Raw genomic sequence first — 25,561 nt, forward strand, 5'->3', positions numbered from 1 at the left:
TTTCCATGCAGTTGATCATGTGATGCAAAAACGCCAACCCTTAGGAACTCCGTAAGATGGTATAAGCCTCCTCAATGCACCCCTTCTTTTTTTGTACACTAATCCACCTACTCAAACTGGTTCTCGCGATCGACCCAGACGTCTTCCAACTCGGCAAAGTTGTGGAAATGCAGTGGTCGATGTATACTGTCGTAGAAGCGGACAGGCGTATCGAGACGCACGTGAACTGGCTTCTTTTCTACAGAACCGAATGTGCTACCCATGAAGCTGTAGTTCCAGATGCCGTTATCTGGCACCAGGAAGTAGCCTCGTATTTTGTCTGACAGCAGCAACTGGCACTTCTCGCCAAAGCTGGTGCTGAAACCTGTCGGGTTGTCGGACATGGTGTCCTTGTTCTCAGCACCCCATTTGTAGCCGTTCGGGGTAAGAGCCCAGGCAGCGAGTGAAACGGAACCAGGGGTGAAGGAGACGGTCATGGAGACAGTCTTCTTGTCCCAACTGGCGTGCTGGTTCATGAGGCGAGCGTGCTGGGTAACATCGCTGGCTTGCATGTATGGTGGCTCATTACCACTAACAGTGTGAATAATGCCCAGAGGCTCAAGGTTATCAAGGTACTCATGTCTGGGCAATTCCTTGGGAAGCTGAACATCGCGGGTGTTTCCGACTTGAGGAATCATGACGATCGTGCTAATCTCCTTGACCTGGTCGTTGTCTGGCGGAGACCTTCCGTACAGGTAACCAGCAACCTGGACACGGAGGTCGGCGATGGTGATGAAGCGCTTCAGCACATTCTTGGGCATGACGTACGTAAAGTGGCCCTCTTCCTTGACATCCTCAGAGTTGATGTAGATGTTATTCGCACGAGTGCGCAAGTTGGAAGTGGCCACGGCCCTCGTCCGCCACTCAGTCTTGGAAGCGAACGACGCCTGTTCGTATTGCGACGTAGTGGTGACAACCATCTCCTCACCGTGGATGTTTTGGGTCTTGGTCGTCACAGCAGTCAACTGCTGTTGCTCTTCTTGCTGCTTGTCGATTTCGGCAGCTTGCTGACGTTGCATCGAAGGTGCAGAGATCTCCATACCGAGGATAATGTCACGGACTTCACTGCTGGTGAGCGATGAAGTGTTGACATTGTTCTTCTTTCCATAGTCAAGCAGGATGAGATCTCGCAATTGTACCTCGACCTTGATCCAATCTTCATCAGCTAGTGAGGGCCAGATGTGATGTTCTTGCGTGATGACGGTCTTATCTGGCCGCAGCAGTAGCTTGGTCTTGTCCTGGTTGACGTGCAATGCACGCAAAATGAGGATCAAACGAGAGAAAGCGGTGTACGAAGAGATCGTCTTGAGCCACTCGTCGTACAAGTTGAAGAGCACCATCTGAGGTCCGGTCGCTCGAAGAATCATGTCACCAAGCTTCTCGACCTTCATAGCAGCCTGGAAGGGGAGTTGCAATTCCGAGGCACGGATGGAGATGTTGGGGAAATCAAGCAAATGCACCTCGAGAGGGTCGAGCAGACCCTTACGGGTCACGATAAGCTGCTTCGGCTGCTCTTCCACGGGCAGAGATCGAATGAGAGCCGCCACTTCTTCAGCAGTCTTCCACTTCGCCAATTGACCAAGACGCTTCTGACCAGCCCAGACACTCGTGTGGATAATCTTCAAGAACAGTTGTCCAGTGCGAGGGTTGAAGATGAAGATGGCACCGTTGATAGGTTTTGTCGTCAAGTTACCTTCGAAGGTCTTGTGGATTGTTACACGATAGACGTTGGTGTCATCGATAAACAATTGGATCTGGTTGCTGAACAGTTCAGAGTAGTTCTGCGAGTTGAGGAACTCTTGAGAACTTTCTGACGCGTACAGCTGAAGACCCTTCCTGATACGCTCACGAAGGACGTAAAGGGCAGGGTTGGCCTTCATGACCTTGGCCATTGCTTGCTGAACGAGCTGTTTGAGACCAGGGAAGTATTGTCCGTACGCTGAGTACAGGTTGTAGGCCAGGTCGATACCGATCATAAGACCAGTAGCAGACGGGTAGATACTCATGCTATCCTGAGTGTAGTCAAGGTACTTTGCGCGTACGTATCGCTCGATGTCATGAGAATCGTAATCACCATATCGTAGTTGGACGTCTATCCAGAACTTGTTCGTTGTGGTAGCGCTCATGGTATCCTTGGTGTCGTAAAGCATAGACGGCGGTGAGACACTCCACTTATGGCTGGCGAAAAGCAGGATGTCAGCGCAAGAGCTGTTCATCTTGTACGACTTTCGGGGATGGATAGTCTCCTTCTGGACAGTCTCGATACCAAGAGCTTCGAGCTCCTGGTCGAAGACCTGACACAAGTCCATGACAACCGATTCGTGAATCTTCTGCCACAAATGGGCTCGGAAGATTTGAATGAGCGAGATCTTGAGCGTGGGGATTTTTCCGTGCAAGAAGATACCCGTAAGATCCAGCTGGACCTGGAAACCGACATAGACGTTGGCTCGGTTGATGGTTGGTGACCACCAAAGAGTGAAGCGACGGTTGGGAATCTGGTTAAGACCGGAACGTTGGGCGTTGGTAAGCTTCTTGAACTTCATTGATTCTTCAAAACCTGATGCCTAAAGATACGTATACGAAGTCAGTGTATGTCTCACGTGCAGTTCGCACGAGGATATTTCTTACCTTTTCCCAAAAGAGACCTTCCCACGATGGGAAAGCCGTCGCCTTGAACAATGTATGCTCCAGGATGGTTTCAACACCACCCAAGGCTTGGATAACATCTGTTCTACAGACGAAGTCAGTGTATGTCTCAGGTGCATTTCGTACAATCATAACTTACCTATATGCGTTCAAATTCCAGAGCTTACCGTCGTGGCGTTGGCTTGTCCACCAGAACGGGTTGCTCTTCATGTGTTGGTAGATCTTGAACTCCGTACGTGCGCGGAAACCCTTGTCAAAACTGAGAGTGGAACGATCCTTTTGGAACAGTGTGTTGATACGAGGAAGACCACGGTCCCAGCTGTCCTCCAGATCCTCCAAGGTTAGTCGTCGGTTCTGTTGTTGAGCCTCTTGGCGCTTCTGAGAATACTCCATCCACACACGCTGGGAGTCGACGAACTCGGACTCCCAAGGGATGATGTAACGGAAAATGTTAGGAATGAGAGTCTCTTCATCGTGCGACATACCGGCACGGTAGTGCGTAACACCAGTGTCAGTCTGCTTTGACCATCGTTTGTCGCTGGTGGGGATGAGGATGTGGGATCCGGAGATCATACCTAGACCACCCAGCTCCTTCGGTGTGTAGAACACGGCAGGAGGGAAACGAGACGGCATCTTTGAGTTAAGACCAATCTTCACACGCGTCTGGATCTTGGTTTCGCACTTGACGATGGTATCAAGTAGATTGACAGTGGAGACGGCGGCCTCACGGTAGTAAGTGAAGAGTGCGATGAGAGTCGTGTTCCACTTGTTGGCAATCTTCGTGAATGTAGTGGATCCAGACGACATAAGGATTTGCCTAATGCGGTTGTTGAACTTTTGAATGTCTTCCTCGGTGACCTGCAAGAAAGCATCTGCGGTACGCTCCTTGGTAGAGTTGTCGACGAGCGACCATACACTGTCCTTAACAGGGAATTCGCCAGTCAAGTTGCGGATCTTGGGCAAGATGCGGACTTCAAAGCCATTCATCGAGAAGAGCAGGTTGGGGTTGTCACGACTGTAAACACTAGCGAAAGTGTCGTCCCACTCAATCGTGGTTACTGACCGCGGAAGGCGGTTCTTGAGATCCCAAAAGACTGCGCGACCCAGGTTGACATCGTGACGCATCAGTCGCATCCTAGAGTCACGTGGCCAACATTTCTTGTTCTTATACCCGACAACGTTTTCGAAATTAGGGTCCGGGTTCTCAGTCAAGAAACGCTGAATCAGATCGCGCGACTCATCAGCGGTGAACCTGAAGAAGACCCAGATACGGTCAATGTACCTGGTGTACAATCGGATCGGGTGGCGGACCTCGGTGTCCCTGTCCTTGAACTGCAGGAAATCGTTCGGGCTTTCTGGTGCACCAGCAATCTCGTTCGCACGCTGCAAACCTAGAAGGAGGATATCCAGCACGAGACCATAGAACTGGAAGACGAATCCGGAGAATTGTAGACCACGGATCATACCGTAAGCGTTGACGTGGTTCATATCCTTGTAGTTGAGCTGCACGTTGTTCTTCGCCGTGATGTAGTCTGCCAAATTGTGGTCCATGATGAGACGCAACAAACGGTTCAACATGGTTAGATCAATCTTCTCGTAGACCTTCGACAGCTGAGTCTCAATCATGACGTTACACTCTCCATCTTGAGTTTCCCAGACCTTGTCAAGGTTGTTGATACCCTGTGCCCACTTGTATGTCAGGAGAGGCGGAACCTCAGAGTCTGAGGGCTTGATCCAGGCTGGGAACAGATGCCGTTGATCAGCTTGGTACCACAGGTATTGGTCAAGGTAGGCATCAGTGATCTTCTCCATGGGCTCGATGTCGTAGACCGGGTTGATGTTGCTGTAGTTGTCGTTCATGTCGATTCCAACCTCCTTGAAAGCACGCTGGGTAAGTAGGAAGCGCTTAATACGCGCCAGAGTAGTACCCGGAGAATCATAAGCCTGCTCGATGAGTGCCAATTCTTCACGCTGACTCTGGTTGAGTCTACCCTTGACAGAGTACGCCTCTCTGAGGCGCTCTAACGCCAAGATGAGAATCTTGGTGTCGTGCTTGTAAGAGACGCTAGGGAAGGGAATTGGTTGGAACTTCCTCGCCTCCAGCCAATGTACCATGGTCGTGTAGATGGCAACAGCCTCTTCGGAAGAGACGTAAGGACCATCCTTCATGTAGTTGTGCTGCCTCTCCTGTTCGGCCTTGAGCCACAGACGCGTCAATCGTCCCAGGTTCTTCTTGGCCACAGTCTTGTCAACTGTAGCGCCGCGTCGAATACGCTCACGGTTGTAGTGTGCGACCGAGATCCACCAGTCTGCCTTGCTCTTGACGTATCGCAGGATGATGTTCTCGATCGGCGCTGGTAGACCGGGTACCTTCCAGGGAATGTTACTCTTCCAGCAACGCCATGCTTCCGACAGGTGCTGCAAAACAGTGTTGACCTTGTTTTGCTTGATTCCCTCAGGCATCATATCCATGAGATCACTCATGACGGCAGCGCGGAGCTCCAAGTCAAAGTGGGATTCAACACGCTGCTTTGTGACAGTCTTCGCGACACCTTTGCTATGTCTGCCTTCAAATTGACGGGAGAGCAAGTTACCGAGCCAGCGCTCCAGCAGAGGGATGATACCGCGCATGAAGAACAACCAGACTCTCCAAGCAGGGGCCCAGAAACCACAGCCCGGTCCCTTACCAACGGGGCCAGAGTTGAACCGGTAGTAAATCAGATGCTTCAGGTCCTTGCAAGAACGAATCTGGTGCATCAGTTTGTACTTGTATCGGTACATGCCAGTCAACTGACCAACGTGGTTGAAGGCGTAGAGGATGCCATCAGCAAGTTGGAAAGCGTCGATGTTGCCTAGACGGTACTGGACCTGGGCATCAACGATGAGCTTGGTCAACCTCAGAATCTCACGCATAAGGTGGAAAGCGTTTCCGAAACGCGACTTCTTCCGCTCCTTGGTGGTGAGCGTCTTGACAGGCTTCAAATTGAAGTTGTAATCAAGATGCAGATACGTCAAGTTCTTCCGGTGAATAAGCAGGTTCAACATGTTGTAACCTTGTCGGCAGACCTGCAGGCCCGCCTCAACCCAATCAATCTTGGTCTGCTGGAAGAACTTGGTGCTCTTGAGCGTCCGCATCAAATTCTGCTTATTTTGTGCTTGTGGTGGCTTCTTATGCAACTCGTTCAAGACAAAAGTCTTTAGCAATTTCTGGTATGAGACCCGGACTTTGACAGGCTGACCTGCAGGAACGTGCTCAAGATACCACTGCTTGACTAGAGGTACGTCTTGTGCTCGTACCATGCGACCTGATCGTTTGTCGAATGGGTGAGGTGCCCACCAAAGTGCGATGGCTGAAGCAGTTTCTGAAGTGGAGAGCTCCTCATCGGCCATGAAAGGTTCCATCTCTTCTGGCATCTGGAAGTCGTCCTCGTCGTCCTCGTCGTCTTCGCCAAAGACCATATCCTCATGGCTTACGGAGATGTTCTTCGGAGCAACGGCTCTGGAAGAGATGGGGTTGATTCCAGGATCGAAGTAGAAAGCTGGCAAATCCGGATCCTCAGCACGAACGTATACGACCTGCGGATGAGAATACCAAGCCAGCTTGACACTTCGCGGCAGGGAGTTGTATAGATATGGGTATGACACGCGGTACTCTGTACGAATGGGAGATCGGAAAATGATGCGATCAATGGCGTTGAACTCGCCAAAATCCTCGTCATTCGGGTCGATGTCCTTGTACAATGGCTCGAAGCGGGGTCCTCCGGGTATCGCAACGTTGAGTGCCTTTGCTGTCTGGAAGCTGTCCATGTCAAACATGTGGAAATAGTTCTTGTCTACAATGTCGCTTAGGAGCTGCTTGCTGAGACGGTATAACGTTGCCATCTGAGGCAGGTCCAAGTTCCATGTCTCATAGCTCGGTCCATTGACATGTGGAGTATCGAGAAGCGCCCGGTGCTCGTAGAACCACTCGTATACGGGGCTGTCTTCGTCCTCGTCGAGCTCCAGCTGAATAGGCTCCAGGGGCTCAACATCTTCAATGTTCTCCGAGTATGATAGAGGCGGCTCTTCATCGTCAAAGGGCGGGAAGCGCATGCGCTTGAAATGTCGGCGATCGCTCTTCTCCTTCCTCATAGCTAACCACATAGCTGCCCATTGAGCATGAAAGACAGGCTCAATCACACGAGGGACCTCGTTGACTAGTGTCAGACATCCGTTGGTGTGGTAGAGGACTTTTACATCGCGTCTACTCTCCCAAGGCATGGGCATGTTCTCCAAAAGCTTGAGAACGGCATGTGGCATGAACTTGAGTGCACCGAGATAGCTTCGCTTGTCCGTGGTGAACTTCTTCTGGGATACGTCTCCAATATCTCTGAACACCTTGCGCAGATGCTCCGGGGGTAGATCCGCCTTTTGTGTCTCGACGTAGCCTGCCTTGCGCTTCTCGCCAAATCTCTGGCGTTGTTGCCGTAACCAGTCCTTCTTCTTCTGTGCAAACTTTGCGACTTGCGGGTCGATGGGTGGTCGCATGCCAGGCGGGCCTACAGCAGAGCCTGGTGGTCCAGGAGGGGGCGGCGGCGGCGGCGGCGCATATCCAGAACCTGGAGGACCCGGGGGAGGAGGAGGTGGTGGCGCGAATCCAGAGCCCGGGGGCCCTGGTGGTGGTGGGGGAGGAGGGGGAGGGAAAGCCATGTTGACTGGAATTAGGGTAGAGAAGGAAATCTGATGTCGTCAGAAGGGATGAAAACGCGAAACCAAACGAAAGATGCGCCTCTTTTGTTGGCGTTGAAACATACGGTCGTTGGGAGGCCCCCGTGAAAAAGAGACTTGAAGAGAGTAACTAACCTTAGTAACGCGATCGCAATGCTATACTGGACTCGTGGGTTGAGCACAGTCGGTCGCGCGACAAGCTTAGGAGTCGGGTCCTCAGCTTTTGCGGACGGCGCCGCGATTGAAGAAGGGGAATTCGCGTCGGCGCGTGGATTTCCAGACAATCTCCAGAAGCTCGAAAGTCGTGTAGTTGGCGGCGCACACAAAGCAGAGATACAACCTCCGCGCGTTGTGTGGAGTGGCGATGGAGATGTTCTCGCGGCATAGTCTAGTGAATCTTCTTGCAAGGCCGCTGCGCACGGCCTGTCATCACGTGACAGCGGGTCTGGAAAGTCCCGGGGCCTTGTCTAGCGTACTAGTGCAGGTCAGCTAACCGAGCACACGAAATTTCGACGGTCTCACTAACCAACGACGACAACAGTGGTAAGCAATCTCGCCGTCCTGGGAATTTCTTCGACGATACTAACCCACAGTCTTCAGACCCAGGTACGATTGTGTCCATCCGCAATACCACTCCCGACATCAGCCCGCTCACACGCACAACAGACAATCGCCCACTGATTCCCCGGGAAATCTATCACAATGCCGTCCAACAGACTCACCTACGTACGTCGCACCGCAAACCCGAGCGCTGGAGGAGGCGATTGAGGATCTTGGAATTGTTAGGACTGTAGACTAACAACGGGCAGAGGCGTCGCGCCCCCTACAACACCAAGAGCCAGAAGGTCCGCGTCATCAAGACGCCCGGTGGTGAGCTCCGTTACCTGCACATCAAGAAGAAGGGCACTGCCCCCAAGTGCGGTGTAAGTCAGACCTGGACGCATGTACAGGCCTGCTGTTGACAGTTCGTAGGACTGCGGTTCCAAGCTCCAGGGTGTCCCAGCCCTCCGCCCCCGCGAGTACGCCCAGGTTTCCCGCCCCAAGAAGACCGTCCAGCGCGCCTACGGTGGATCGCGATGCGCCGGCTGCGTCCAGGACCGCATCGTCCGTGCTTTCCTGATCGAGGAGCAGAAGGTCGTCAAGAAGGTCCTCAAGGAGTCCCAGCAAAAGAAGCGTTAGGCGGTTGCATTGAGTGAAGGGGTTTAGCATGTCAAAACTGGGTCTTCGGTGTTCATGTGCATTATGGGCAGTCTCCTGGTTCGGTCGGCTTTTACGATATCAAGACGATTTCTACGTCACTCCGCCAGGATGTAGCTGAGTAGGGTCACGAATACATCCACAAGCTACACGACGTGTTTCCAGCGAATACTACTGTGACGCCATCAAGGGAGCTTGGTGGCTTGAATGCTACTTCAATCTCATCTCCCAAGTGCCTGAAGTCTCTTAGCCTGCACAAGATGGGAGAATGTACGGGATCAGGCAACAGCCAATGGCTGACCGATTTACCATCTCACACAAATCAGCGATGCCACTGCAGCTCTGGGAGGTTCCCATTTCGATCCACTGCGTTCTCTAATGAGATCACAAATGCGCTCAACAGTCTACACCTTCACTCACGACGTACATGGTAATAATGTCACAAGGTCAATCTGGATGCGTAACTCTTCAAATGTCATGTTGATCATCTTACGTAGCATGAAGTTGTGTAAAGACTCGTTTTTGGAAGTCTCAATCCGAACACTAATGCTTACTTTCCATATGCATGAACCGTCACTTTTGTCAGAGTTGCAAGTTAGATTCCTGCATGTGCCTTGAGAGTACCAGTAATCATGAGTACACAAGTCAGAAAACAACGAGCTTCGCCCGCACGCTCGGCGCACCCTGTTGTAAAGGCAGCCTCGGATATGCCTTTACATGTAAATGCGAATAATTCAGAGACCAGCTCGTGACGCATAGAGAGTATCTCGGATACCAGCGGTGGAGCCTACCTGAACGAGGCTGGGTGCCGCGATTCAGCATGGGTTCCCAAGCTGTGATTGGAGAATTTTGACCAATTCTGACAAGCTCGCCCGCGGCCTGGAGCCCATAGTTCGGCGGCATCCTGCAGGAGCTTGCAGCTTGCGATAGCAGTCAATGGCGCGCATGCCCAGGTGATCGAGAGAGTCTCCCGCGGCATTGGAGTCAGAGACGTGGTCTGGCAGCTGGTCAAGCTTCGCACGCGCTTGCGGCCTCGGACTCACACCAGCTGGACCCCCACTTCCACCTACCCTCACAACCTAAATTCCCTGCGATATCGGTCGGATATGTCGAGCAATATGCTGCATTCCATGTCACCAACGACGCCAGGACTACCAGGCCTACCGCATCCGTTCCAAAGCCCCAACAGCACACACACCCGAGGCTTCAAGCGCTCCGCATCCAGCGACGACGATGAAAATGGCGACGGCGATACGCGGCCCTCGTCGTCGTCGCGGCGCAATACCGCCGTGAAGCGCGCGTGCAATGAGTGTCGCCAGCAGAAGGTAAGTACTTTTTTTTTGTATATGACGCCATAGAGGAACGCGCGCCCGTTGGTGAGCTCTGTCTCAAGCATGAGTGCGCCCGCTTATGCCTGGCCGCCACCAGTACGTGTGTCCGTCTATGATGATGATTCACATCTTCCCGACATGCGCCTACCACCAACCATGAGGCTGTCAGACGTCAGTGTTCCAGGTCCCCACTAACTGTGCCTTCGCAGCTCAAGTGTAACGTCCAGCAAGATCCCTTTGTCAGTTGTGCGCGATGTCAGAAGCAAAACCTGCGATGCGTAATCGAACCCAACTTCAAGCGCGTCGGAAAGCGTAATAGAAATGCCGAGATGGAGAAGGAGATGGAGTACTTGCGCGAACGTCTCGCCATGTACGAGGGCCAGTCCACGCCGAATCAGCCTGTCTTGAATGCTCCACAGCAAGCGCCAGACAACCATGGCTTCACTCCCGGCCCGGTCCCCAAAGTGGAAGACGACGCATTCCTACAGACACAGCATACACAAGTGGCAGCGACGTCTCTGCTAGACCTGCGCAGCGGTTCGCCTATGATCTTCGCGCTTGGTACAGGCGAAGTGCGCCTTGGTCATGGGGAGGTTAATGAGCTCTTCGCCGAGTACTTCCAGCTATACCATCCATTCTTGCCATTCCTAGACCAAGTACGTTCGCCAGACGAATATTACTCGCAAGATCACAAGTTGCTGTTCTGGGCAATAATTGCTGTCGCAGCTCGGCGCTATGGGCCACGACCGTCTCTTCTTAAGGATCTCTCCAAACCGCTGAGCGATCTCATCTGGGATTCGATTAGAAACCAGCCGAACCACCATGTAGTCAAGGCGTTATGTCTACTTTGTACCTGGCCCCTTCCGGCGGAGCGGACGGTGACGGATCCGACCTTCATACTATGCGGCGCCATGATGCAGGTTGCCATGCAGATTGGGTTGCATCAGCCGACACACCCAGACGATTTTTCTAGGACAAAGATGCAGCTGCGGCGCGAGGATATACACGATCGGTTGCGCACATGGGCAGTCTGCAACATTGTTGCTCAAACGTGAGTTCGCTGCCATTCAAATGTATACCGCAAACGCTGACGTAGTATAGTGTGTCTACAGGAAACGGACAGCCTTCCATAACGCTTTACGATTCGACGTTAGAGTTCAAGGTGGACGACGAAGAGCACATGCGCATAATACCACCAACGCTGTTTGTCCGCTTGCGCCAGGAAATGGCGGCAAGCAGGATCAATAAGCTTCTATACTCTTCCAACAGCCACCGCTTTGCGGAGGGTGCGGCGATAAGCTACATGAGCCTTGAAGCCGATCGCCTGAAAGAAGAGCGCGTGAAGGAAGAGAATAGCTCACTTGACGGAGTGGACAGTGGTATGTCTAACGACCTTAGCCATACTCAATGATCTCTGACTTTTCGAACAGGTTTAGAAGAACTATATCACTATGCAGTTGCACTACATCTCCACCTATACTCATTCTTCAGTCCGGAACTTCGCCTCGAGCGACGAGACGATCTTGTCGCACTATACTTTGCTGCAACGGCCTACCTCGAGCGTGTATTCAAACTGCAGCGTGAAGGAAGGCTACTCTATGTTCCATACTACGTCATGCAAATGGCTCTTGCAGCCGGATTTGCTTTGCTGAAGCTCCTTAATTCAGACTTCGCCAGCAAATTGCCCGCAGACAAAGGTCGCCAGTTCGTTCTACAAACTGTGGATGCGCTGAGGAAGTCCAAAGTGTGGTCAAACGATCTCCTGGATCGATTTGCCGAAGTTTTGGCGCAGCTATGGAAAGAGAGTTCTCGTGGACGCAGCCTACACAGCCTCTCACAATCACCGTCTCTCAGCAATTCAGGGATGAATTCCATGTTCAACCACCACAACCAGCAGCAGCATCAGCAGCAGAGCCAAAGACGAGGTAGTATTGGTATGCTAGATGATCCTCTTGGTCTCATCATTCGCAGTCGCATGAGCATGAGTGTGGTGTTCGATTGCGCATGGCGCTGGCGAGAGGCGCAGGTCAGCGGTGCTGCGGAACAACTCGAGAATACGGTTATGACGAACCCCACCAACCCAGACTCATCTAGTAACTCTACACCACCCCCTGGCGTCGTTGAGAACCCAGCCCATACTCTTCCGAACTTCAATCCGCACGTCAACACTTTAAGTATGCCCCTTCAGCTGACAAACGGCATGGCTAGCGCGAACAGTTTCGAGATGTTCGATTCTGTATCGTGGTTGTTGGACACCCAGCCAGATTGGACGTACGGTAGCGGTAATTTTGGAAACGACTTTGGTGTCTAAAAGGCTCAAAGTTGTCAGTTTCTGTCGGGTAAACCGCGATCATTTCAATCTTCTTAGTGCTATTGGGATGGGCCATTCTCCAGTTTGCAATTTGCCGTTGTATTAGCGTGGCGTTTGGGAGTCCTCCGTAGAGATCTTACTATCACTATCAACTTTTGTTGCTTTTTGCCAATCTCTGGTACGCCTGAAAAGGTATTCTGCAAGTATTCGCTATGACTTTTAGCAAGAGAGTAAAAATTGTGACCTACATATTTTCCAGCCTATATTCTTAATGTTAGACACGGTTCCGTTTTTCCATCGTCGTCGTAATACTTTACACAATGAGATTTATTGTTTTCGATAGAATAACTGATGTTGATTGCATCCTCAAGGCAAACATGCGATACCCTGTCATGTCGTAATTCCCTCGGCATACTCCACTTGCGCTTTCTTCGACATTCCGTAGCAACTACGAACGACCGCTTGTCTCAGAACAGCGTCCTACCTACCGCATTATCACATCCTCGCCATACACCTGTGCAGTCCTTCATTCACAAGACAGAACCTTCATACAACCATGTCCTCCACGTCGTCTCCTCCATTCTCTGCTGTCACTACTCCTCACAAGCACCAACTCCATGCCCTGAAGGTCCACCTCATAATCCACATGCTTGTACTCAGCACCGTCGTTTTCCTTGTTATGCAGCTTATATCGCACACAACTGCCATAGGAGATATCGGATCTTATGTAATGCCGCGGGCTTGGGAAGAGGCGTTCCTTGGACAATGGTTCGATAACGCAGATATGTTCAGGTGGATAGCTGTCTATCTGTTTGTGAGTCTGCGAGCATGTTGGGTAACGGAATGGGGAGTAAAGCCTGCAATAAGATGAGAACGGGAGACTGGATGCTCAGAGACTATGGGTGTTGACATCTCGATAGGTATCGCTCGATGGATTGCATGCACTGTTATGCATAGGGTGGTATGCTGAACAGTTACACCCGGTACGAAGGAGAAGGGATGTGGGGAGGAGGCGCAGGGCTACCAAAACATGCTTGGAAAGTACACAGCGGAACATTGAAGCATGGCGGCAACGATATCTTGGATCGTTTGGAACAAGAAGTGGGAAAGAAGATCCGCAAAAACCCACACACGATACGGAACGCCATTCAGCGACACCACAGCATGTACCCCAAAACCGCACATCTGTGAACTGGATAGAGAGCTTGGACAACACACCATCACCACCTTGTCCCCTCGATCCACACACATACCATCCTCTCCTACGTCCAACCTATACATCCCTAACCCGCCATATCCTCCTCGCCGTCTGGGATGTAATCGTGCTCTTGACCGTCACTTTCCATGTCTACACTTATGCGACAAACATCCGCCCCAGCATCGCTTTTTGCGACGAACACGATTACCCTCTCTGGTATTTCTATGATCACCCAGCTACATTGCGGCAGCGCTGTACCCGCATCAATTGGCGTATACACAGCGCTGGGGGTTGTTCGGCAACTGGCGCGGTGACACTCGCTTTGTGGCATTTCTGCGCACTCATGAGCAGGCTATGGGCCGTTCTAGACAAGAGAGGTTGGAGGAGGTTGGAGGACAAGACATTGGAGAAATTCAAATCCAAGTTACGTGTGAGAAGGAAAAGGGATAACGATGTGGATGTTGGTATGGCGGGTTGGCAATGCCCACCAAGAGATGTGGATGTAAGGTCAAGGTCGGCTAGGAGAAGTGTTGAGTCAGAGGCTCTGACTGGGACAGAAGTGACATCGAGGCATCTGCCCACTGTGAGTCAAGAGGAGTTAGGAATTGGGCTAGGGCGGAGAAGAAAGGGGGGAAGGCAAAGAAACGATGATACAAGTAGCAATGGTGGTAAAGACAAAGATATGAGGAGTAGCAAGTGGAGCTGGAGGAGTGAGGGATTTCTAGAATGTTTGGTGTGACAGTGGTTTTAGTAGCATGCTTTCTTATACATCTTGAAAGAAAGATGTTCTTCAAACAATATCAAGAGACAAGCCAGAGGGAAAGCTGGAAATCAATGAATTGACGCCATAATCTCAATAGTCTATCGACCGGTATCTCTTTAAGCCTTGATGTCCAAACGCCAAATTATGCCAAACAGCGCTAAAATCAATGTCCACATCCACACGACTCCCCATGGACTATACCACTGTCACCTCTCTTCTTGAAATCTCCCCCATAGCTAGCCAGATGGGTCTGGCCATCCAGTCTTTGCCCATCCTCAGGTACTTTGCCCATCCAGCTGACCTCTGTGCCGTTCACGTCGAGTACCGTCAACCCAGTACCCTTTTCTCTGAGCTCCTTGGTGACTGATTCGACATCCACGCCCAAATAGTCGCGCAAAAAGTCCCCAACCTCGGTGTTCTCGTGGTTGCCCACCAGTGCCATGGCAGCCTTGGGGTCAGAGGAGTAAATGTTGACGTCCGCACCGCTGTGGCCGTGGGTTGACCAGCCAGTCTGTGAACGACGGGATACCATGTCTGCGTATTGATACAAAGCTGTGGCAGGTTCGGCGACAAGGTCAGAGACTTCCTTGTCGGTGTAGTCGTAGATGCCGAGACCGGATGTGATGGATTCGCGCACAAAATCAGTCGTCTCATCGGCAGATGGGTCGGTAAGCAGATGCTTTGTATAATCGAGAGCGAGACGCTCAGCGGAATGGGAGGCATTTGCGAGGGGAGAGGGGTACCAGAGGTATTCAGGGTAAGACGCGTGGAGCTCTGCTGATTGTTAACAATGACTACTACCAAAGGGGTGGACAGAACATACGGCGAGCAGCAGCCAGACCGCCAGTCTCGTGATCCGATGTCGAGACCATGACGGTCTGGGTTTCCTCGTTCTTGATGAAATCCAGCACACTTGTAAAGGCCCTGTCGTAGGCGAGGACCTCGTGTACCTGAGCAGCAGGGTCGTTGTGGTGGCCTGCGTGGTCAATCCTGGAGCCTTCAATCATGAGGAAGAAGCCCTTGTCGCTATCCCTCGTTGCATCACTGAGCGCCTTCATGGCAGCCTCAGCCATCTCGTGCAAGCTTGGGTAGATGTCGTTCTCGTTGCGGCGGTCGATTTCATACGGGATGTCAGTTTCGGCGAAGAGTCCCAACATTGGCAGGTCGAGACTGGCTCCTCCCTTGAGGCTGTCAAAGCCCGCGCGGTCCGAGATGTAGTTGAATCCGTTCTTCTTGGCCAAGTCGACAATGTCCCTGTCATCCGCGCGACAGCTGGAGTCGATTGTCGAGTTGGGCAGGAAGTGGCATCGTCCGCCTCCAAACATCAGATCGACGACGCGGCCAAGGGGGTAGTCTCCGACCATCTGTTCTGCAATACGGTCCTCCTCTGATCGCATGTTGACGTGAGCCGCAAAGCAGGCGGGTGTCGCATCTGTGATCCTCGTAGTAACTACAAGACCCGTCATGTACCCAGCCTTCTTGGCCGCTTCCAGCACCGTTCCGCATGGCTCGTGGTCGGGTGTGACGGAGATGGCACCGTTGTAGCTCTTCTGTGCACATGAGAAAGCCGTCGCACCCGCCGCTGAATCGGTAATGAGAGACGAGGCAGAACGGGTCCGCGACTGTCCGATGAGGTGCTGATCGATAACGAGCTGCTCGTTGAAGGGCGCGCCGTTCTTGTATTGCATGAAGGATCGTGTGAGTGATAGCGAGGTAGGGCCCATGCCATCCGAAACCATGAAGATGAGATTCTTCTTTCCGCTCGCATGTGAAGTCTTGGAGTCGGAACCTGCCCGTTGGAAGATGACGGCGAGTACGATAACGGCTGCCGTTGCGATGACAGCCCAGACAAACAGACCTATCTCCCTCCACAACTTCCACGATCGCGGTCCCTCTTTCTCCATGCGCGCTGTTCGCTGGCCTGTGAGCAGGGCATCTTCCTCTGCTATATCGCGATCACCGCTGATGTCCGAGGACGCGCGGTTCGAGAGGAGAGGCCGAGTGCCAGACATGATCTTGGATGCAACAAAGGGAAGCTAGTTGTGATGCAAAGGCAAACGCTGTAGGCAGACTAAAAGAGTGTCGGCCTGTCTCAAAGGAACATGGCGTTGATGGTCGAGTCAAGCAGTCGATCCGTCACTCACTCGGGAGGCCACGAGACGTCGCGCCGGCTGATCGTCATGAGGATGGAACGCTTGCGGGAACGTGCGTCTTGGCGCTAGGAATAGTATCATCTGAACTTGGGGCATGACTGCTCATCCAGACGCTTCCAAAAGCTACTCAGTATTGCCTCACGTGCAAGTTGATGTGTTTGGTACAGAAGGAGACTGCTCCGCCCTTCACATGTCAAGCAAAGGTAGCCTCAATCACTCTTCCATCCCCACCCCACAATCCCGTCAAACTCCATGCCCACTTCACCGTCCTCTCCAGTCTCGTTTTCTACGATCCCCTTCATAGCATCACTCAACTCCCCCAAGACGCCCTCTCGCTCTTTCTCCCACCATGTCTTTGCCAGAAACTGTAGCGGAAACTGCATGCTCTCTATGAAAACCTTGGGCGCCCCAGCACGTATGCCCTCCTTCTGCGTCCATGTGTCTACTCGCTGTAGCCCCGCGGCTTCAAGACGTTGTGCCACGTACGATTCGGCAGCCCAGGGTCCACAGAGTTTCTCCTGAATCTCCTTGTGCGAAGGTGGATAAGGCTGCGGTGCGTCCATGAGCGCGATGCTGCGAGTAAGGAGACTATGCCAGGGCATGGCAGACCATGTCGCTAATGCTATGAAGCCACCTGGGCGTAGGAGAGAACACAAGTGCGAGAGTGTCTGTTCTGGGAGCATGTTCAGAGCGAATGTGACAAATATGTGCGTGAACGAGGACTTGGGTAGAGCCTGTGTAAAGTCGCCCTTCAAGAAAGCGTTAGTATCGGAGACGATGCTGAGGCTTGTGCAAGGAAAAGAAACCTCACGTTTCCATCTACAATTTTCGTCTCTAGCCCCATCCATCCTTGCGTCTCTCCTCGCGCTTTTAAGTATTCCAACATCGGTGGGCTAATATCAGCGCCTAGTACTTTCAGCTGTCCCCATCTTTCCTTTGGTATAGTGTCATAGAGTTTCTGTACTACGACTCCAGTTCCGCATGCAAAGTCGAGAACATTGGCTTCAGCTCCTGAGTCCAGATGCGCAACTATCCCGGATTGTCCGACGATGGTTTTGGCATAAGGGCCAGTAGCTTTCTCGGCGTTCTTGTATCTTTGCGCGGCTTCGGCTTCAAGAAAGTTGGCCATGTTGGTGTTTGATGGTGAGAAGTTAAGTACCCGGCAGTGAAAGGCCGCAAATGGGTGTTTGGGCTTGAGGCTTGAGAGAAGTTGGTGTGCTATGTGTCGAGTACTGATTATGGGCGCACGCATCTTATGTAAGTGCAATTCTTCAACATCGCTTCGTGCGGTCGCAGTCTGAGCCTTGCCGTGTAAGCCCAATGTCAGCCAGCAGATGGACGAATACTTTCGATTGTCTCACTTTTGGTTCTCGACAAATGTCTCCGAGTGAAGATCTTCATCATCTCGGAGACTTTGTGGGACAGACTATCGGAGAGTTAGAGCATCAGGCAAGGATCTCTGATTAAATGTCTGCGAAAGCGACCAGGCATCTGACACAAGTCATCTTGAGTATCTAGAGGCCGAACAGGAAGGTGTTGGTAAAAATTGTATTTGAATAGATGGGTATACCTTTCCGATCCTCTATGCAAATGCTGACAACCAGAACTCCGCGCTATGCATTTTGAGTGAAGCTCGTAAGCTTACTGTGTAGACGGCTTAACTTTGCCCGCTAAGCCCTCATGGTCTCGTGTGTTATGAAATGACTATATCTCCTCAGAGGTGGTCTCTAGCCATTGGCCAAAATAGACGCAGGTTCTTGCTGATATCTCACCCTCATCCCCGCAAAGATCAAAGACGGGGCAGTTACCACATGGTGCATCAACAAAGCCGTTGTAGACCTTGGTGTCGGTGGCTCGTAACACCGTTCGATAATTGGTACCAGATATCTTCTCGAGCCGGTCGTCAAGTACCATCATCTCCAACAATTGTTCCATGTCGTCCTCACGTACAGTCTTGCCGCGCAAAATCTCCTTTGAGTTAAGCCATTGGGCTACAGAGGCAGCTGTTGGGTACTGCGGGTTGTGTCGATGAACGAGCTTGGATGTGTTTGGGTCTCTAGATGGGTTGTAGGGTTTTACGGCGGGCGCTTCCTCTATATCCCGTACGGCTCCCAATACTTCGGCCTTCTTTTGGGCAATAGCGGCCGTCCTGTCGCCTGTTATCTCATAGTCGTTCCAATTTCCAGGTACCCTGATGCAAGTCTCGTTCTCCACATGCTGGGCGACGATGCCCGATATTGTGTCGATCAGCGCAGTGTCAAAGTCGCCCTCGGATTGCCACGGCCCACCTGCAATATCTTCGGATGGCTTCAGATGCTTCAACAGGTACATTTTCCTATTCGGGAACTTGACACTCATGACTGACTGCACCAAGTCCTTGGATTCCAAGCTTTTGAGACATTTTGTTAGAGTCTGTTGAGTGACGTTGGTTTTGGCTCGCAGGGCTTTGGACCAGATGCCGTCAGCCTGCACTTGATCGATGTGGTGGTAGAGGAGACGCTCGTCGGGTGTAAGTCGTCGCAGTCTGGAGGACACGTGCTCGTCAGAAGAATCCAGGTAGGCCAAATTGTACAGAATTACACATACTTGTCGGCGTCTTCTCTGGACCGTAGCTTCCAGCATGGGTCGCCCTCAAATGTCATAAGCTTCAAGAGATGTCGGTCACATAGCTCTTGCAACAGCACTGTTAGCTGTGCCATAGTCTCAGCCACCTGCATGTTTGAGAGATCGCGCTGGAAGAAGATCTGGCCCGCAGGCCGCTGCGCGCATTTCTCGTAAAGGGCATCAGCGGGGCTGACAACTTCGCTGACGGCCGTCTCGACGGGTTCCTCTTTCGGTGCTGGTGAGGGTGCGGCTACTGAAGCCATCGTGTGCGTTGTTCGGCGAACGTGGTGTCGGCGGTGGATTATACGAGTATCGCAAGTTGTCGCGAGTGAGCTCAAGTCGCGACATGTGAATCACCAAAAGTTTTGAGTGGGGACCCCGACCAAGAACGCCCAATTATGCTTCAGTGGCGCAACTATCCGCTAATGGTACCCCATCACCAAAGCTTACTCCCAGCCACGACTCCTACGTGTTTGTGGCTCCAGGATCATCGCAGCCCTACGCCTCTCATGGCTCGTCCTCCGTCTGGCAGCGTCATTCCCCTGTTCTCAATGGGATGTGAATGCGGGGAACGTCAGCCCTTAACCTCATCACGTCGCGTCGCGCCGCTTACCCCAGACTAAACATCATATATCAATCAATTGTTCTGTATCGATATGCATACGAGGGCGCCGTCAGTGTCACAGTCACGCGGGTCCCAGCATCCACTGTGCCGGCATCCACCATCGCATTGATCAACGTGTCGCGACGTTCAAATAGCGCGAGCGGATTGAAAATGGGCTCTCGAGATTCTGGGTAGCTGAAACAGAACATCAGAGTCCAGACCCCGCATCTATGTCCCGCTAGATCAGCAGTATAACCCGGTTAACGACTGTCGAAGGCGGACCGGACACATTAGGTACTGCACGCGGGAAACGTTAGACGATCATGCATTCGAGCACTCGGGCATCATGCAACCACGGACTTTGGAATAGATTGCTGTGCAGTCAGCATTGCATACTCAATACGTACAGTAGCCTACTGGACAGTTACAAGGCGTACATGCTGTAAGACCTCATAGCTAGTAGTCTGCAGGGTTCTTTTTCACAAGAGCAGGCCCACGGGACTCCCGGATACCGTCACCCGGACGCAGTCCAGGAGTATCTTCTCGATACACTCAGCCTCTACCGACTACCCCCGAGGCGAGAGCCTCCGCTTGTTGACGCCAAAGCACGTGGATCTAGCTTGCGCGTAACATTCTGGACCCATGTAGACGCTCAAAGTACCAATTGACATACGGCGGCTTGTCCCTATGTAGACAAGTAGATCTTTACTCCGGATTCCGAAAAGATGGCGCATACATGACAGTGTCTCCCGGCTATCTGGAACCTGCCTCACCAGGCATTTGCTCCACATGGCTCTGGGGAACCCCGGATTTACAACCCATGATTCGTGAGCAACTCCTGTATGATAAAGACAACCCCAGAGCCCAGTGTGGTTGCGCAAATTAGTCTCTGCGTTTCTTGCGCTCCCTTCCACACAGTCTCGTAACATCAAGCCAGAGTCACTGCAAGATGGCTGAAGAGAAGCAGTATCGTGAAGAGGTCACGACTGATCCCAGCCTCACCCATCAACACACCGCGAGCAGTCATGGCCTTCACCATGACCATGTCGCTCAAGAAGCCCTTGGTGGTCACACCGCTGATCTGGGCAAGTCATACTTCACATCCATCAACTTTATTGGCACTGTAGTGGTAAGTCCACCATAACCAAAGTCAAGAAATATGCTTACGATCGATGAAGGCAACGTGTCTAGCGCAGATTTCTGGGTATGTGCTCTCTCCGAGCAGAATTTACGAAGAACTTGCTAAGAAATGTCCAGTTACCTCGGGTGGGTTCTTCCTGCGAATACGCTGAGCCTCATCAACGCCGCGATTGGACCATCGCCGGATATCATCTGGGTCGGCATCTCGTGGACGGCTGGATTCGCCATCGGTTTCACTCTCGTCGGTCGTCTGTCGGACATCTTCGGTCGTAGATGGTTCTTCATCTGCTCTTCAATACTCGGCCTGGTCGGAAATATCATCGGGGCAAGCGCACAAAGCATCAACATGCTGATTGTATGTTCTGGCAACCATGGGATCTGTAGACGATGCTGACCCCCTCTTAGGCAACAAACTCCATTAATGGACTCGCCGCAGCCGGCCAACTTTCGTTCCATATTATCCTTGGCGAGCTCGTTCCAAACTCCCTGAGAGGTCCTGTGAACGCTTTCGTGCTTTCGACTTCTGTCCCTTTCGCTGTGTTCGGACCGCCAGTAGCAAGATCCCTCTACCAGACCACTGAGCTACAATGGAGATGGTGCTACATCCTCGGATGCATTGTCAACGTACTGGCAATTGTTTTATACTTCTTCTTCTACTTCCCACCAACATATGTAAGAATCTCCAAGTTGAACATTCGTACAGTGGATTAACCATCCTAGGAAATGCTCCACGTGGGCGGCAAATCGAAATTGAAACAACTCAAAACGCTTGACTGGGTGGGTATCGCCTTATTCTCGACTGGTCTTGTCGTTTTCCTGATTGGCATGAACTGGGGCGGGTCAGCATATCCATGGAAGAGCGGACACGTACTGGGAGCACTCTTTGCTGGATTTGGTACTCTAGTCGCATTCTGCTTTTGGGAAGCTTATGCCCCGAGACTAGAGTACCCCCTCATTCCTTTACGACTCTTCAGAAACATTCAGTATGATGCCAATGTGGCTTGTGCTAGTCTGGCAGCCATCGTATATTACGCGAACTCCATCATCTGGCCAACGATGGTCTCTTCGCTCTTCACCACAGATATCACCAAGATCGGATGGCTTTCGGTAGGTCTACAAATGTCTTCACTGTAGGATTATCGCTGCTAACAACATCTAGTGCGCTGTTGGTGGTGGCCTTCTCCTCGGACAAATCCTCGGAGGCGCTGGTGTGCGCTACCTTCCGCGAATGAAGATCCAGATGACTGTCGCGGCAGTCATCACTACAGCTTTTGTCGCTGCTGTCGCTGCTTCGAATGAAACGACAGAAGACCGCACGACCGCCTTACTTTTGATCGGTACCATTGCTGCAGGCTACATCGAGAACCTCACACTTTCCAGTACAGCCTACCTCTGGGATCCTGCCGATATTGGTCTGGTGACAGGTGTCATGGGTGCTATCCGAACTGGTCTTTCTGCGATAGCTACGAGCATGTACTCGTCGATACTCGCCACTGAATCAGCCAAGTACATTCCCCAAAAGGTCATGCCGGCTGCGCTAGCTGCGGGTCTTCCTGAAACGTCGCTCCCCGCGCTGTTGACTAGTATCACATTGGGTGACTTCAGCGCTGTACCTGGTATCTCACCTGCCATCATCGCAGCAACAGGTCAAGCTGTGAAGAGCGCATACGCACTGTCGTTCCGAACTGTATATCTCTGTACACTTCCTTTTGGCGTACTTCTTATTGTTGCAGCTTTGCTCTCGCCTAATGTGGAACAGTATCTTACAGATGAGGTTGCGAGGAAGATGCATGCCAGGGACGATGAAAAGGGTGACCAGGCTGTGATGAAGGAGGTTGCCGATGCATAGAGTATGGATCATTTAATTAAGACTTCGATAGAATCAGGTTTGGTGTATCCTGGTTGAATGGCACGATGCTCTTCTCCATAAGAACCAACTATGAGGCAATCTTTGCTGAGATGTATAAGGACAAATGGAACAACCAGCTCATCTACTAATGCTGTGATCGCCGAAGTAGCAGCCTATCCTAGGAGCACGACATCTACACAATGTGTCTGTACAACCTGGAAGATTTGAAGTCCTCAGCTCGCCGACCGGAAATGGTTAGCGCAGCCAACGAAGCAGGCGCTCTAGATGCCATCAGCTTCGATACTTAGGCGGTAGGCACCTCTAATAAGATAGCAAAACAATCGCAAAGAGTGAAAGGTCGAATGAAGATGTCCATACCAGACTCGGAAAGTGTGCAGCATTATAACAAACATTTCATCCCTCTCGAATCAAATCCAGACGTCTTTACCGAGCTTGCGCATAAGCTCGGTTTATCCACTTCATTGGGCTTCCAAGATGTACTCTCTATAGACGACCCGGAGCTACTCGGCTTTCTTTCACGTCCAGTCCTCGCATTGATCCTGGTGTTTCCGACAACAGAGGCGTATGAGAAGAGAGCTCAGGATGAGGATGCCAAGCTCGAGGAGCTCCACAGCTCTGGCGATGTTGTATTCTTCAAACAGACCATTAACAATGCATGCGGTCTTTATGCAATCTTGCATGCTATCTGTAATGGCGAAGCGCGGCAGAAGATCGGTACGATAGTTATGAGCCTCTGTTCTCTACTGGGGCGTTACTGAAATTGGTTAGATGAGGTCTCGATCATCGCTCAATTACTGGAGGCCAGTCTGGCGCCTGATATAGACGGATTGGCTCAGGCATTAGAGGAAAACAAGGCGTTGGAAGTTGCATATGCTGGCGTAGCAAGCAAAGGCGATACTGAGGCGCCTCTGAATGCGGAAGACGAGGTGGAATACCACTATATCGCTTTTGCCAAATCGTCCAAAGACAACCATCTATACCAACTCGACGGCGACCGCAAGTGTCCTCTAGATCTCGGGGCGCTCACAGCAGACGAAGACGTTCTCTCTGAGAGATGTCTCAGCGTCATTCGTGGTATGATGGCAAGCGAGGACGAGAACCTCAACTTCAGTTTGATGGCTCTGACAGAGCACGCAGAGATGTAGGTAGCCAAGGAGTCACACTCTTCGTAGGATTTCTCCGAAGAGCGAGGAAGTGTGAACTATGAAGGACCTTTTTATTTGCTCTTGCAACGAACTTCGTCAGACGAAGAATGCACGTACTTGAGTACAGCCGCATACACCACAGCTAAGCAAGACGCAAAGATGTGGGATGCTCCCCGAAGGGACTTGTAAAAGTGTCGAAGACTCAAGTGGCTGGTGTGCGGGTTGCGTCCTATGATGATAATGATGTGTACGAAGCTAGCATAACATGCATTTGTACCAGTTCACCTCGCATTAGAGGTTGTTGATCATGTCTGTCATGGTGTCGTCGCGAGAGTGAAACGGCGTTCTGGCGAAGAAAAGTTAACATGTTCGCCGCATGGACCACCGCGCTAGGCTAGCTCTCCAGGAATCGCGAGCCCTGAGCTTCACTTCCACCGACCGCGATCGCGACTACATCCTTCCCCACTTCACCCATTCCGATCGCGACGATGACGAAGAAACGCAGAAGATATCCAGATCTGAACCAGAAGCTCGAGGTACGAGATGCGCATACAAGTTGTCCATGGAATGCAAGCTGACCTCTATAGCGACCATGGTGTTACTACTGCGAGCGCGACTTCGACGACCTTAAGATTCTCATCTCTCACCAAAAGGCCAAACATTTCAAATGCGACCGCTGCGGAAGACGGCTAAACACCGCTGGAGGTACGCATCAGCCGACTCAAGACCTCATGTGTTAGAGCGATACTAACACCTGCTCAGGTCTCTCCGTGCATATGAACCAAGTCCACAAGGAGACGCTCACCCACGTTGAGAATGCCAACCCCGGACGTCAAGGTCTTGATCTCGAGATCTTCGGTATGGAAGGTGTACCCGCCGAGATAATAGATCAACACAACCAGCAAGTCACACAGGCACATTTCGCTGAAGAGCAAGAACGCGCGCGAATCACCGGAAATCCCATGCGTGGAGCGTACGTCAATGGACAAGCAGCGCCAAATAAGAGGCCGAAGATCAACGAGAGTCTAGAGGAGATCGAGGAGAGGGCAGCCAAGTTCCGAGAGGATCGAAAGAACGGCGTTCTGCCTGCACCGGTAGAGCCTGTGCAAAATGCCGTGCGTACTCGAGCATCTGAGCATGAAAGAAAATACTTGGCTAACATGTCTACAGACGCCCCCAGTTGCTCAAAGCCCGTACGGCGTGCCACCTCCTGGCGCACCCGTGGCCTTTCCACCTAGTGCGTCCGCATACCCCCCACAAGGCGTCCCGCAGCCCTTCTCACCTGCCAACGGCGCCATACCCGCACGCCCTGGCAGCATACCGGGCCAGCCTGGCGCGTTACCTCCTCGGCCTGGTTTCGGTGCTCCACCGCCTGGTGCCTATCCACCAGGCCAGAACGGCGACATCTCCAACTCTGTCGATGATCTGATCAATGAGGTGACAAAAGAGGCTGCGCCCAAGGAAGAGAAGAAGAGCAAAAAGGACAAGAACCAGCGACTCATCTTCTTTGCGGAGACGACAAGTCCAGAGGAGAAGATGGCTGCTTTGCCGAGGTTTGCGGAGTTTATGCGGACATGATGAAACCAGGGGCAATTTGCTGTGTAAACCGAGAGAAAGCCAAGTCGCGATTACGCATGTTGGCAGTTCTGCTAAAGAGCCTTGAGGCTGGCGCAAGGGCAAGAGCCCACAGATGCCGCACGACGCAGGACGGACCGCATCAACCAAGGCGCTGGGGCGCGAAAAAGAGTGGCTTTGCATATAGTATCTATCTAAGAGCGATCAACTCACGAGACGAGCAAGACCAAGCCCACGTTCGGATTCACCAAAGATGAGTATGACGATAGCTCATTGAC

General features: G+C 51.9%; 9 protein-coding genes across 9 annotated transcripts; 6 read left to right on the plus strand and 3 right to left on the minus strand.

Annotated features, from left to right (window-relative positions):
- Positions 1-107: 107 nt before the first annotated feature.
- GT037_002343 (procn-domain-containing protein) lies at positions 108-7,374 on the minus strand (the record flags this gene model as incomplete). Its single annotated transcript, XM_038927390.1, has 3 exons — positions 108-2,603; positions 2,668-2,770; positions 2,825-7,374. The coding sequence occupies 3 exons, from the start codon at positions 7,372-7,374 to the stop codon at positions 108-110; spliced, it is 7,149 nt and encodes a 2,382-aa protein (XP_038790682.1).
- Positions 7,375-7,545: 171 nt separating this feature from the next.
- GT037_002344 (uncharacterized protein) lies at positions 7,546-7,779 on the plus strand (the record flags this gene model as incomplete). The annotated part of the gene is made up of 1 exon (XM_038927391.1): positions 7,546-7,779. One exon carries the CDS (start codon positions 7,546-7,548, stop codon positions 7,777-7,779), a length of 234 nt encoding a protein of 77 aa, XP_038790683.1.
- A 315-nt stretch (positions 7,780-8,094) lies between these two features.
- Positions 8,095-8,571, plus strand: GT037_002345 (60s ribosomal protein l34; the record flags this gene model as incomplete). The annotated part of the gene is made up of 3 exons (XM_038927392.1): positions 8,095-8,118; positions 8,202-8,315; positions 8,365-8,571. 3 exons carry the CDS (start codon positions 8,095-8,097, stop codon positions 8,569-8,571), a joined length of 345 nt encoding a protein of 114 aa, XP_038790684.1.
- Positions 8,572-9,719: 1,148 nt separating this feature from the next.
- On the plus strand, positions 9,720-12,231 carry GT037_002346 (zn 2cys6 transcriptional activator; the record flags this gene model as incomplete). The annotated part of the gene is made up of 4 exons (XM_038927393.1): positions 9,720-9,914; positions 10,130-10,971; positions 11,022-11,299; positions 11,351-12,231. 4 exons carry the CDS (start codon positions 9,720-9,722, stop codon positions 12,229-12,231), a joined length of 2,196 nt encoding a protein of 731 aa, XP_038790685.1.
- Positions 12,232-12,787: 556 nt separating this feature from the next.
- Positions 12,788-13,422, plus strand: GT037_002347 (uncharacterized protein; the record flags this gene model as incomplete). The annotated part of the gene is made up of 2 exons (XM_038927394.1): positions 12,788-13,066; positions 13,189-13,422. 2 exons carry the CDS (start codon positions 12,788-12,790, stop codon positions 13,420-13,422), a joined length of 513 nt encoding a protein of 170 aa, XP_038790686.1.
- Positions 13,423-13,947: 525 nt separating this feature from the next.
- Positions 13,948-17,474, minus strand: GT037_002348 (alkaline phosphatase; the record flags this gene model as incomplete). The annotated part of the gene is made up of 5 exons (XM_038927395.1): positions 13,948-14,003; positions 14,394-14,966; positions 15,016-16,228; positions 16,606-17,094; positions 17,157-17,474. The coding sequence occupies 5 exons, from the start codon at positions 17,472-17,474 to the stop codon at positions 13,948-13,950; spliced, it is 2,649 nt and encodes an 882-aa protein (XP_038790687.1).
- Positions 17,475-18,049: 575 nt separating this feature from the next.
- Positions 18,050-19,212, minus strand: GT037_002349 (dna-directed rna polymerase iii subunit; the record flags this gene model as incomplete). Its single annotated transcript, XM_038927396.1, has 2 exons — positions 18,050-18,869; positions 18,932-19,212. 2 exons carry the CDS (start codon positions 19,210-19,212, stop codon positions 18,050-18,052), a joined length of 1,101 nt encoding a protein of 366 aa, XP_038790688.1.
- A 1,290-nt stretch (positions 19,213-20,502) lies between these two features.
- GT037_002350 (trichothecene efflux pump) lies at positions 20,503-23,708 on the plus strand (the record flags this gene model as incomplete). The annotated part of the gene is made up of 8 exons (XM_038927397.1): positions 20,503-20,682; positions 20,732-20,757; positions 20,811-21,048; positions 21,099-21,365; positions 21,414-21,800; positions 21,853-22,380; positions 22,851-23,277; positions 23,332-23,708. 8 exons carry the CDS (start codon positions 20,503-20,505, stop codon positions 23,706-23,708), a joined length of 2,430 nt encoding a protein of 809 aa, XP_038790689.1.
- Positions 23,709-24,196: 488 nt separating this feature from the next.
- Positions 24,197-25,286, plus strand: GT037_002351 (uncharacterized protein; the record flags this gene model as incomplete). The annotated part of the gene is made up of 4 exons (XM_038927398.1): positions 24,197-24,244; positions 24,296-24,413; positions 24,471-24,823; positions 24,879-25,286. 4 exons carry the CDS (start codon positions 24,197-24,199, stop codon positions 25,284-25,286), a joined length of 927 nt encoding a protein of 308 aa, XP_038790690.1.
- Positions 25,287-25,561: the final 275 nt, after the last annotated feature.

Source organism: Alternaria burnsii (genome assembly GCF_013036055.1).
Source record: "Alternaria burnsii strain CBS107.38 chromosome Unknown 750, whole genome shotgun sequence".
NCBI lineage: Eukaryota > Fungi > Ascomycota > Dothideomycetes > Pleosporales > Pleosporaceae > Alternaria > Alternaria burnsii.